This window comes from Hibiscus syriacus, unplaced genomic scaffold (genome assembly GCF_006381635.1).
Source record: "Hibiscus syriacus cultivar Baekdansim isolate YM2019G1 unplaced genomic scaffold, ASM638163v2 tig00112912_pilon, whole genome shotgun sequence".
Classification (NCBI taxonomy): Eukaryota; Viridiplantae; Streptophyta; class Magnoliopsida; order Malvales; family Malvaceae; genus Hibiscus; species Hibiscus syriacus.
Genome location: NW_024063418.1, coordinates 77728 through 90026, shown reverse-complemented (window position 1 = coordinate 90026; position 12299 = coordinate 77728). Strand labels below are relative to the sequence as shown.

The window sequence follows — 12299 nt, the reverse complement described above, 5'->3', positions numbered from 1 at the left end:
TCCGTCCAGAGCAGAACGCTGTTGTAGATTGATTGGCTGGCTGCATTGAGTCGTGGTGCTGACATTGGTGTAATTGAGTTCATGGTGCCGTCGAAGGATCTGAATGCTATTCTGTAAAAGGGCCTAGTTAACTTCTAGTTGTTTCTGTATTAGAAAAAAAAAATACTAAATTCGATACTATATATACTTGACACTTAAATTTCCATTTTCTTCATTTTCCACTAAATGGAAATTTTGGGATAATTGCTGTGCAACATTTTCTTTCTTTACACTTTGGTCCTCAAATTTCCGTTTTCACTTTTCGATTTTCAATTTAATCCCAAATCGAACTTTCTTTTTATCGTATTGACTTAATTGAATAAAACACACTTCTCGATAATTAAATTTAATAAATTAATCCATAGAATGCTTTTTTGATCATCTAAGTTAAAAGAATTCCAGTTTGAGAATCTATAGATGTTACAATATTTTTCTTACAATTATAATTTCGAATCTGAAAGTTTGATATGTACCGAATAAGGTGGGGCAAATTGGTGCAGGATGAAGCTTAAAGAGAACAAGTATGTTCTTGGATCGATTGAGGTTGATTTCCCATGAAGCTTAATTTTATTGTTGGGTTGATTTTTATTTTATTCAACTCTTAGTGTTTTAATTAAAATAATTAATAAATTGGTTGGTCGATTTCTCATCTGCAGGCCGCTTTCAAAGTTGTACGCTTTGAGTTTAAAAAAAAAGTAGAGGCTGAATTGCGTAATTGAAGCTGATATGTTTGTTTCACGAAAACCAAATTCCGTAAAATAAATTCATCTCCCAAAAATAACAATGTATAAAAGTTGTCTTCCAAAGCACCAAAAACTCTGTTCACCACTGCATAGGCAGCTAAGAGGGGATGAAGATGAGGTTACTGCTGTAAACAATGGTTCTCTTACCATCTTTTCAGTACATTAAAATCTCAATATATAGAGAGAGTTCCCTTACTTGAATTGTTTCCCTTCATACGTCCCATCAAACTGCCAATTCGACGGTGCAACACCGTAAGACGCAACCGTCCGGCCGGAACTCGCCGTCACCTCGAAAGAGAGCGGTTGTCCGATAAGATTAATGTTGCAGTGCCAGTTCTGTCCCCAGTTCCTGGCCATTGGTATCCACCCTGTTTTAGAGCCCTTCACTTTGACTCCCACCACTTCCCCACCCAATCCCACATTGGTAATCAGCACCTGAAAGAAGTGAGCACTGCCACTCATGCGGAATCTAATCCCACCCCTCCTTTCACACTTCACCCTACACATCAAACACTCATTTCATTCATTTCTGTTCCCTTCATGTGCCAAAAAGTGTTGTTTAGTTTGAACATGTTTTTACCTCTTATACTGAACAGGCACAGTATCAGCTCTTTTCTCTGCAATTTCAGCAAATGCAGCCTCAGACATCTCAAAGTGTTCCTTGGGGAAGTTACACCAACCACCGTAATCGGACGAAAGACCGTAATTCGGCGGACAAAAGTCGGTAGCGGTGAGAATGACGGAAGGGCTCCCTTGGAGACACCATAAGATGTGGTCAACACATCTGATCTCAAAGCAAGCTCCACATGTGCTCCCTTTGTTGAACAACATGGTGCTTAGTCCAGCACTGTATTTCCCAAAGCTGGCCTTATGAAGGTCCCCATAACCACAAGCTCCTTCTGCAAGATGAGGCCAGTGAAAGATATTTAAGGGCCAATATGAAATTAGAGAATTGTTAGAAAGAAAGTACCTGTGACGATGGATCCATCTGTTTCTTTGGTATATGTTGCAGAAGCTGACTTCCATTGTTCATCCTTGGGAATGGCCTGGGTAATTAAAGAAAGCCTTCTTCCCTTAGGAAAGGACCTCAAACCCCTGGTAGTATAGGTGGAAACCGCATTCCAAGTACATAATTTCGAAGTTAGGCAAAAGGACAAGCAGGATTTGGAAGTCCTTAGTTCACATTATGGGTTGTACCCCAAAACAGTTTAAACCAGCTATTTAAATAGCACCCCACTATCGAATAATTGGGATTGTTGTGAGAAGGGTAATTAAAGAAAGCCTTCTTCCCTTAGGAAAGGACCTCAAACCCCTGGTAGTAGGGTGGAAACCGCATTCCAATACATAATTTCGAAGTTAGGCAAAAGGACAAGCAGGATTTGGAAGTCCTTAGTTCACATTATGGGGTTGTACCCCAAAACAGTTTAAACCAGCTATTTAAATAGCACCCCACTATCGAATAATGGTAGCGATACCGTCATTGTATGCTTCAATACTCAAAATGAACGCAACAACCTATGTTATGACTGTAATAGCAATAAACATAACAATATAAAAAACTAACCACAATTGCAATTTAAATTTCTGATTTAAAATATGTGTATTTGTCTACGTATGGAAAACAAAACAACGTATGTTTCTTTTTTGTCCCAATTTCATATATTGTTTTGTTTGTAGTGGAAAATGAGAGAGAGAAGGCTGCATTTTGGTACAGATGAAAGGGCCATAAGGGTTTAAGTGGTGGTGGCAGACAGGAAAGGCGGAAAGTCTTGAGGGAATAAGAAAAACAAAAGAGTAAAATTTAAATTAAGAATCTTAATACCAACTATCAATTAGTTTAATATGTTTAATATAATAAGTCATTAGATCTTTTAAGTAAAGTTAAATATTAAAAAATTGGTGTTTATAAATAAAGCAGTTAATAATATTATCATTTCTTTATCAATACTTTATTAAAATTAATTAATCAATAAATATGATTATACTAAAATAATTAAGAATCCTAATAACATAATTAGATTTGTTTGTGCAAATAAAGTCAAGATACATCCATTTCTCGTCTTTTTATGCAACCAAAAGAAAGAGGTGATGGACTTCACGGTGAAAAAAATAGGGGCCCTTTGACTGTTGTGAAGCTCTCATTAGCATGTAGGGTCGTAAAGGAGCCGAGTCTAGTTTGACTGTTATTGAGTTTGATTTAATTTAAAAATTTTAAAATAGAATTTGATTTAGTTTAAAAATTTGTGAGATTAATATTTTTAAGTTTGACTAAAACTCGAAATTAGAAATTGAAGTTCGAAAAAACTTGAAATAAAAAATTATTAAATTAACTCGATTAAAGTTGAAACTCGAACTCGAACTTTAAATATATGAAAATCTTATATTACATTTAAAAAAACACATAAATTTTAATATTATTAATAATTTAATTTTTATAAAATAAAATTTTAATGTACTATTTTTTCGATTTGCTTGCGACATTTTTAAGTCGAGTATCAAACAACTCATTTCGGCTCGTGAAGAAATCGATTTGAGCTCGAACTCGAGTCGAATCCATTCAAAATTGAGCATTTATCAAGTTTTAAATGAATCAATCTTAAGTAACTTACGATCTATCTCATCTTATTCACATCCTTAATTAGTGACAGTCATATACACAATGACCGATCTTGAGTTCAAATTTCATTAAAACTGTGAATTTATAGATGGAAATAGAAAATAATAAGTGTATGGGTGATAAAGGTAGAAGAAAACCTAACATTTAACCGCTTTTGATTGAAGTTCTTTTTACCATCCCAGTTTAAATGTGAAATGGTGGAATTGTTGTATAAATTGAAGAATTTCGAGAATGTTGTAGAGAAGAAAGGATTGAAAGAGTAAGAATTTCATTCAAAATCATCATAATTGTTGTCATACATCTTGTTGCATAGGGTTGATGACAACAAACTTATCATCTCTTCTGACTCATGGATAATTATGATCAGTAAAAAAAAGTCATTGTAGCATAAAGTTAATCATGAATATGAATGTAAAATGTGTTAGCCCCTCTTTAATTGGGTTGAGGGGTTATTTCAGTGTGTTTTAGTGTAAGGTCATCATAATTATTAGCAGATTGATGGGTTAGATAGATTGATATTCAGATTTTGAATTTCATTTTATTAAATCAATTAAAGATTTTGTCTATACACTATAGTTTTTTTTTTTTGAAGTGACCTATACACTATAGTTGATTGTTAGAGTGTTGACAGTTTTTATAGTGTCCAGCCTGACGAAGGCTAGTAGGTTTCTGGAGGCCTATTTTCTGATTAGAGAAGAAATGAGTTGTGTTGATGATTGACCATTTATCCCTTCGCAGAGTCGCGACTGGTGCATACGTGGCTCCTTGACTGTTGGGTCCTCTATGCGTGTGGCATAAGCTTTTAGACGCTCACGCTGATGTGTTTTGTCGCTCATAAGGATAGCGATAGACCCGATTGGTCCTTGGGGGTAACTTATAGCTCTGTAAGTACAGAGGTAACTCGACATTTCTATGGTAGGTTGGAGATCCATTTGACTGCTGGGAAGCGATCATACATCCATTTATCGTCTGTTTATGCATGTATATGTACGCAATTTGTGATGATTTTTTGCCAGCTATCCCTGCCTGGACAATTTGATCATTATACAAATTTGAGCTGTGTTCATAGTTAACATGAAACAGGGTTTTTATACTCTTAAAAATAAGGATTTTTATGCTGTTCGATGCTGAACCTTGCTTACTATTAGTAGATAGAAATTATAATCACTTCATCTTGGTGGGATACGAAGCCATTTTATTGATTCCACAGAGGCCTTGAGGTTTTCCAGTGTTCCTCTTCATCCTTATGTACCCTTTTTCTCCCCATGATTGCCCCCACGAATTCTTTACGATTATGTAATCTGATCCCTTTGATGTTCCATACCCAATTGCTGCTACTCCATGATCTAAGTCCGTTCCACATTTCCCGTCGAATACTCCCTGTAAACCCAGTTTAAGTAAAAGAAAGAGAATGTTGTTTTTCCTACCGGAGTTCGAGTAGTTATGTTTCTGTACATACATTATCAATATATTAATATATTAAAAAGAAGCTTACCCCACTATAGAATTGGAAATCTCTGCCAGAAGCCTCTATGGCTACACTTACTGGTTGATGAGCCAGTGCTTTCAAAAGACTTTGCTCATCATTTTCAGGCACGTCACGGTAACCACTAATCGTCACCACTTCCATTTGCTCCTGAATATGAAACAATCAAAGACATGATTAATCAATCAACCCTTGCTTGCAAAACAGGTTACGCAGCTTTCATTGAATTGTTTATGCATGTACGTGGTGGACCTTCTTTTCTTCACAGATGCCTTGCTCCATAAGGTAGGGGTAGTCTTCATCTTTGCGAAGTCCACCATTGGTGACGATGAACTTGAATGCGTAATCCATCAGACCTCCATTGCAGCCGTCGTCGAAACTCGTATCGCAATCAATCAGTTCTTGTTCAGATAACGAAGTTAAGTTCCCCGTCAAAATCTTGTTTACGCCCTCAATAGCCGCCACCGCTGAAAAAGCCCAACAGCTACCTGCATTCATGTTTCTTTTTTAACCAAAACTGCCATGAAAAGTGCAATTACGAACCTTTGGTTTAACAAATTACCGCAGTTACGTTGATTCTTGACTTGAGTAACAGCTCCTTTCTTTCTCCAGTCCACAGACTTGGGCAAATCAATAAAATCTCTATAAGTGAACTCTCTAGGTGATTGCTTGTTTCTGAAAACGTCTGGTTTGAATCCTAAATACTTGTTCTTGAACTCATCATGTGTTAAATCAGCGAACTCGTTCAACCCAAGCCAATAGCTGCTGAGTTCCTTGTTCCTCTTGTCTATATGCTTCAAGTTATCTGTGAAAACCTCGAACCTCAACAGCTGGTCTTCAATGGAGTCATAAAATTTGGAATGCTTAGATACCCATGAATCAAAGAGGTGAAGAAGATTATCCCTGGAACTCAAATGCTCTGGTGAGTATCCCACAATGGAGAAATCATGAGCCAGAGATGAAACTATGAAAACTGATGCGGTGAATGTTAGAATGGAGAGTTTGGAAAGCAAAGAGAGAGCCATATAACTCTGGTTTCTAAGAGAGACTAATGAGTTAATTTGAGGATGGGATTGGGATTGGGATTGGATTATAGATTTTGATTTGTTGCTTTGAAGTGCAGAATTGGAGAATTTTGCTTCTAGAAGATTGAGCCTTTTCCTTCAAGCATTGCTCACTAGGTTTTCAAGCTTCGTATAAGATTGGATAGGTGAGCAAAACTCGATTTGATTTAAAAAAATTTAAACTCGAATAATTCGAATATTAACTCAAATAATTCAAAAAATTCAGTAATTAGTATATTGATTTTCAAGTTTGACTCGAATTCTTCGATCTTATATGATATATGTATAACAAATGAAAAAAAATATAAATAACTATATATGTATTGTATACAGTTATAGAAAATCATTTAAATTGAAATAAAATAGTTTCATAATATTATAAATATTTATAATTAAATTTAAATATAAATTCGAACAATTCGATTTGAAAAAATTTAAAAACAAGATTGAATTATAAAATAGATTCATCAATTGAATAACTCAAAAATTTTTAACTCAGCTTAACTCGATCGAACACTCATCCCTAGGATTGGATGATACATGTTTTCATTAAATTAAACTAAATTTCAAAAATATACATTGATTCTGTTTTTTATATGAGAATTTATTTATTTTTAATTAGACGTAGACAATTTTTTTAAAATATATATCTCAAATTTGATTTTAATTCAATTTATATAAAAAGCAAAATCTTATTATACAATATAAAACTTTTTTAATTTTATACATATTTAAAACTAAGATTAATATTAGAAAATGAGAAGATGTTCACTGTAAAAAAAAAAGGAGTTAATCTCAATCATCTATTTTCACTCATCTAACAGCCCTAAATCTGTATAAAATTAAAAAAATTATATTATGTAAGTGAATCCTAACCCTTTAAAAAATATTATTTATATATTTATTAAATATGATTGCGTTTAAAATAATATCGTATCAAAAATGTTATTAATGGTTTATGTAAATCAAATTGAAATTATATATATAATTATACTAGACTGATTATTCTTTAGAATAATTGTAGAGTTTCTTAGTGGCACTCCAAAAATTTATAATGTTGTAAAGATATATGTGATACTTTGATAAGAGAAATAATCCTCTTCTCATTATAAAATAAAGGGTAAACTACATGTTTTGTACCCTTAATTATCACTTTAATTCCGTTTTGGTCACTCAATAATTTTTTTAAAACCACTCCCAATGTTACATTTTAATTTCATTTTGGTCACTCGCCATTAAAAAAGTGAACGACAATGCTGACATGGAAATTTAAAAAAATTGGCATGTCATGTCACGTCAGTATCACCATTAATTTTTTAACAATAAGTGACCAAAATAAAACTAAAGCATAACGTTAGGCATGATTTTAAAGAAAATAGTTAAGTGACCAAAACGAAACTAAAGTGATAATTAGGGTAAATACATAGTTTATCCTAAAATAAATAAAATGTGGTAAAGAAGTATTGTTGCGTGGATCGACTAACAAAGACAAATTCAAGTGATAACTACTTGCGCAATCCGAATGACTACTTTAAGACAGCAACTAGATTATTTTTGATGGGCTACGAAATCCTTATAGTTGTAGCTTTTAAGTCTTAGTTTCACCTAATCAAAATAAACAATATTTGTTTGGGTAAAATACACTCATGGTCATTGTAACCATCATATATTTTCATTTTTATTATTTTATAATTTATAAAAAACAATATAATATTGTAGTAGTTGGGGTATAATAACCCCAACCAACCCATGTATCATATCCCTTTTTTCTCCCCAAAATCTGTGAAAAGAATAGAAAAAAAAAGGTAACTTGCTCTTCATTTTCCTTCTCCAGACTTTCTTTATTTCTTTCTTTCTTTCCTTCTTCTGTTTTCGTGATAGCATAGTATAGGTGGGTGGCCACCGTTGAGCGGTGGCCAGCGTGCAAGAGAGATCGACTTACAGTCAAGAAACACCGGTTGTTGGTGGCCGGCTAATGTATGGGAGTTTTGGCCAAGAGGTTGACGTTTGAAGCTTCATTTTTGGGGTTCGATTTTGTGAGTGATGAGCGAACGTGGGGCGGGGGTTTACGTCGTTTAGGTCTTCTCCGTTCGGTTGACGCCGACCGTGAGGGAGTGAGGGGGTCACCAAGGCATGGTGGTCGACGTTGAGGCTCGCTTTTTTTGCCTTCTCGGCCGCTGAATGGGGAAGAGAAAGAGTAAGATAGGAATGGAACGGGGAGTTTTTTCGCCGGTTAAAGTAGTTCGGCCAATCCTCCTCCGCTCGTGTCGGTATCGCCGGTTGGTGTAGGTTGGTCACTGTTCCAATGTCTGGCGTGGGAGGGCTGGCGAGCGGCAACCGAGTGAGTTGTTGAAGCCTGGTAAGCTTCTCGGCTGGGCTACGTGATATGGATAGGGTGAATATTTTGTGTTTTGTGTAAAAGCGTAAATCACGCCTAGGCCCCTCATTTAGTACTCTTTTGTAATATGGCTACCTATTTAAGAGGAAAACTACACTTCAATCCTCCAAAATTTAGCCGCATATTTGCATCTTAGTCACTGATTATGCGTTATTTTAATTTTATTCTGATTTTTTAGGGTCTAACTATGTTTTTTTTTCTTTTTGTTTTCTTAGATATTATTAAAGTTAAAAAATGATAAATATTTTTTAGTCCCCAAAGTATTGCTGTATTTTCCGTTTTTAGTCACCAAATTTTATTTTTTATTTTTATTTTCACATATTAATTTCAATATTTTACATTCCGATCACCATCTGGCTTTCTGTTTATTTTATAATTGACGCATCATTTTGTGTTAATTGCATTCTGGTCATCTGCTGGTTGTTTTATTTACTTGCATTTATATTCTATTACGATGTCCATTAGTATTTAATTATGTTCAATTCTATACGTTGTTTTATGTTTATTCGATTTTGTTTTGTTTTATTTATTAACCATTAACTTTATTTTATCGCTCCTAATCATTATATGACCTTGTCGTGACCCGATTCGGGATATGATCCATATTATTATGGTACGGACTCTATTTACTTCTAAATGTTAATTTTTATTAATTTGTTTGAATTATTATACCCTGTAGTGACTCAATCCAAGGTACAATCCACATTATTATGGTCCGGAGTATGTTAACATCTAACCACTAAAGGCTAACTTTTAACCGCTAACTTTTTATTTATGTATTTTATTTTACTTTCGAATTATTATATAACCTTGTGGTGACCCGATCCAGAGTATGATCCACATTATTACGATCCGGACTCTGTTAACCACTAACTTGTAACCGTTAACTTTTTATTTATATATTTATTTTATGTTGACCCATAGTACGACCTTGTGACGACCCACCCCGAGTACGTCTCATATTATTTACGGTCCGAGTTACATATTAAAATTAACACTAACATTTTATTTTTATTGTTATTTTATTTTTGATTTTTTATTTTATGCACATTCAAATTTATGCCATTACTTTTATTTATTTAATTTCAGTACTTAAATTTTGTTACTTTTAATTTTTAATTTTATTTCTACCCTTCATTTTTCAGTACTTTAATTTTAGTCATTTTATATAATTTAATTGGCTTTAATATTTATATTATTTTAATTTAGTCCTTGATAGATTTTTTTAGATTTAGTCTAGAACCTTTTAATTATTCAATTCATATTTAGTCCTTTACTTGGTAATTAATTTTAAGCTTTTGCCTTTAATTTTAAATTTCTTTACATTTAGTCCCAATTTTAAATATAATTATTCAACCTTTCAATTTAGATTTAGAATATTCTAGTACTAATCTAGATTGTTTTTATTTTAGATTTAATCCTTAAATCAGGTGAATTCTTAATTTGGTCCTCGCTATTGCTCGAGATTCCAATTTAATTATTCAAATCATAAAATTAATTTAAATTAATATTAGAGCCTCCATTTTAGATATGATTTCAATTTAGTCCTTTTAATTTAGGGAATAATTCGAGTTGGCCTTCGGCTAAATGCTCAAGGAACCATCTCGATTATTTGATTTAATAATTAATTAAAATCAAATAAGAATAATATTAGAGCCAACATTTTTAGGTTTATATCTCTGTGTTCTTTAATTTTCATAATTTGACACTTTAAGCTAAAATAAGCCTTAATATATCTTTAGTTTAATTAGGGTTAGTAATAAATTGTTTGATTGCATCTTATTTTAAAACCTAAGGCAATGTTAACTTATTAGAGAGTCAATAGTATATCTACCGCAAGTATGCTTAGGGGGTGCCTATAGGTGATTCTCGAAATAGGTCGACATCCTTTTCAAGCTCGCATCATGATTTTCTAAAATATCAAGGTAATGTCCGATTATATGCTACAATAGATGATCTTCCACATTCATGCTAGCGACGAATGCTATTGGCTTTAATAAACAAATACCCTTTTCAACTTGGCATCCGTAATGATTTTTTAATTAAATAAATTTCGAACTCAAAATTTTCGATTCTAAATATGAGGTAATCAACTAGGTACCAATTTTTGGACGCTTGTGGAGGGTGCTAATCCTTCCCCACGCGTAACCAACTCCCGAACCTGATTTTTGGATTTTTACATACCTCAAAACTTGGTATTTTGATAAAAATAAAATGTTCTATTAAAATCACCCGGTTTTTATGGTGTTCCAATCGCACCTTAAAATGATTGGTGGCGACTCTTGATATTTCCAAACCTTTTCAAAGAAAAACCCCCCAAGTCGATACTTGTTTTTCCTCGCCCGAGTGAAAAACGATGTCGACAGCTTGATGACTCTGATGGGGACGTTTTGTTATTTCAAAGAAACAAAGAAAAAATGATTTTTCTCTGGTTAATACTTACACTTTTGTGGATATTTAGGACTGTTTCATATCATAGCTCTAAACCCGAGCTCAATCTTGATTTACCTAAGTAGGGGAAACGTCACACCTTATGGGGAGCATTGGGCTTTCTCTTGTGGGTCTGACAAATTACCTCTGGAAAGCATCCTAAGTTGCCAGTCTGAATATCAGTTTCATGGCATGCTTTTAGCAGTGTTATCCCCTAAGAAGAATCTGATTCGCAAATTTGTAATGGGCCAGAATCAGAGTCAACCTTAGCAGGTTGTAAAGATGGTTTGGGACCCCTTTGCGAGAACCCAACCTCATGTAGAGAATTTAGTAAACCTACCCCACTAGAGCCATGTGGATAACCTAAGAGAACTAGAACGCATGTGGTTAAGACTCTTAATTTCCTTTGAATGCTTTATTTTTCAATCTCATCATCGAATTGTATTTAATTATTTTTGCTAAGCTTACATTTCTTTGAATAATCATTTTAACTAACTTAATTCTTTTTGTCTTGTTTTTAATTAACTCGATTTCTTTTTGTCTGGTCTTGTGCTTTGTTGCATTTGCATCAGCATTTGCATTTACCTTTACACCTTACCTGTTGCTATATATCCTAACTGGTTTTCTTTCTTCCTTTGTTTTTCTTGCATTATATGGTCATGACATGTGCAAAAGGGTGTCGATTCTGAGTGGTCACCAAATAAAAGGTTTTCACAATAGACAAGGGGTTTCATGATCAGGTAGACCACGATACAACTAAGAAAGGGCATCCGAAAGAAGTTCCAAGAAGAATAGAGATTTGTATGTCTAAAGATTGCATGCATAACGAAGAACAAAGCGAACTGCAACAAATAAGAGAGAAATGTCCAAGATGATGGATAAAATAGTTGTGTTGGCCAAAGGAAAAGAGGCTTTTACGCAAAGGGAGAAAGAACCTAACAAGAATAATTTCGTAACATAAGAGGCTACGTTTGAACAAGGTGATCCAAGCGAACTTGAGGAACCACGTGCAATCATTATTTCATCAACAAGTTTCAAGAAGTACAAAGAAAACAATGACAACTGTAAAATTTCAAGGAAAGATAAAGGAAGAGAAGGCACATGATCGTTTCAAACGTGGTAAATTCATGTTCCCTAAAGATCCAGATGCCACAAAGGTACATGGGTATGTGAAAATAAATGATAACAGGAATCCAACTACAACTGCTCAGCATTTGAATCCATCTTCAAAAACTAATGTTCACTCAACAGAAACTCACCTCATTGATGACCGAAAGTTAAAAGGTAGTGATCCTGACTTTGATATTACTCCTATTGCGTACGGAGATTTATACAGTGGTTTGATGCCAATGCCAACTGTGAATATCACAGATGAGCTCAAGGATATTATATCAAGACCTGTGTTGCCTTCAAGCATCGAATTTATTGCCTGCTAGAGCATGGAGCATTGGAATTAGAGAAGGAGGGTCAACCTGGTTCAGTAGTTGAACTTCTGGTCGAGGTGAAGCCGAGAGAGTCCAAG

The 12299-nt window shown here is 34.0% G+C and overlaps 2 protein-coding genes across 2 annotated transcripts; both read right to left on the bottom strand.

The window, feature by feature from the left end:
• Nucleotides 1–921: 921 nt before the first annotated feature.
• Nucleotides 922–2118, bottom strand: LOC120184483 (expansin-A20-like). Its single transcript, XM_039188937.1, has 4 exons — nt 2114–2118; nt 1753–1877; nt 1363–1681; nt 922–1281 (listed from the first exon to the last, which is right to left on the bottom strand). The coding sequence occupies exons 1-4, from the start codon at nt 2116–2118 to the stop codon at nt 975–977; spliced, it is 756 nt and encodes a 251-aa protein (XP_039044868.1). The 3' UTR covers nt 922–974.
• Nucleotides 2119–4401: 2283 nt separating this feature from the next.
• LOC120184474 (cysteine protease XCP1-like) lies at nt 4402–5965 on the bottom strand. The gene is made up of 4 exons (XM_039188934.1): nt 5448–5965; nt 5138–5373; nt 4895–5035; nt 4402–4779 (listed from the first exon to the last, which is right to left on the bottom strand). The coding sequence occupies exons 1-4, from the start codon at nt 5908–5910 to the stop codon at nt 4564–4566; spliced, it is 1056 nt and encodes a 351-aa protein (XP_039044865.1). The 5' UTR covers nt 5911–5965; the 3' UTR covers nt 4402–4563.
• Between the last annotated feature and the right edge of the window lie 6334 nt (nt 5966–12299).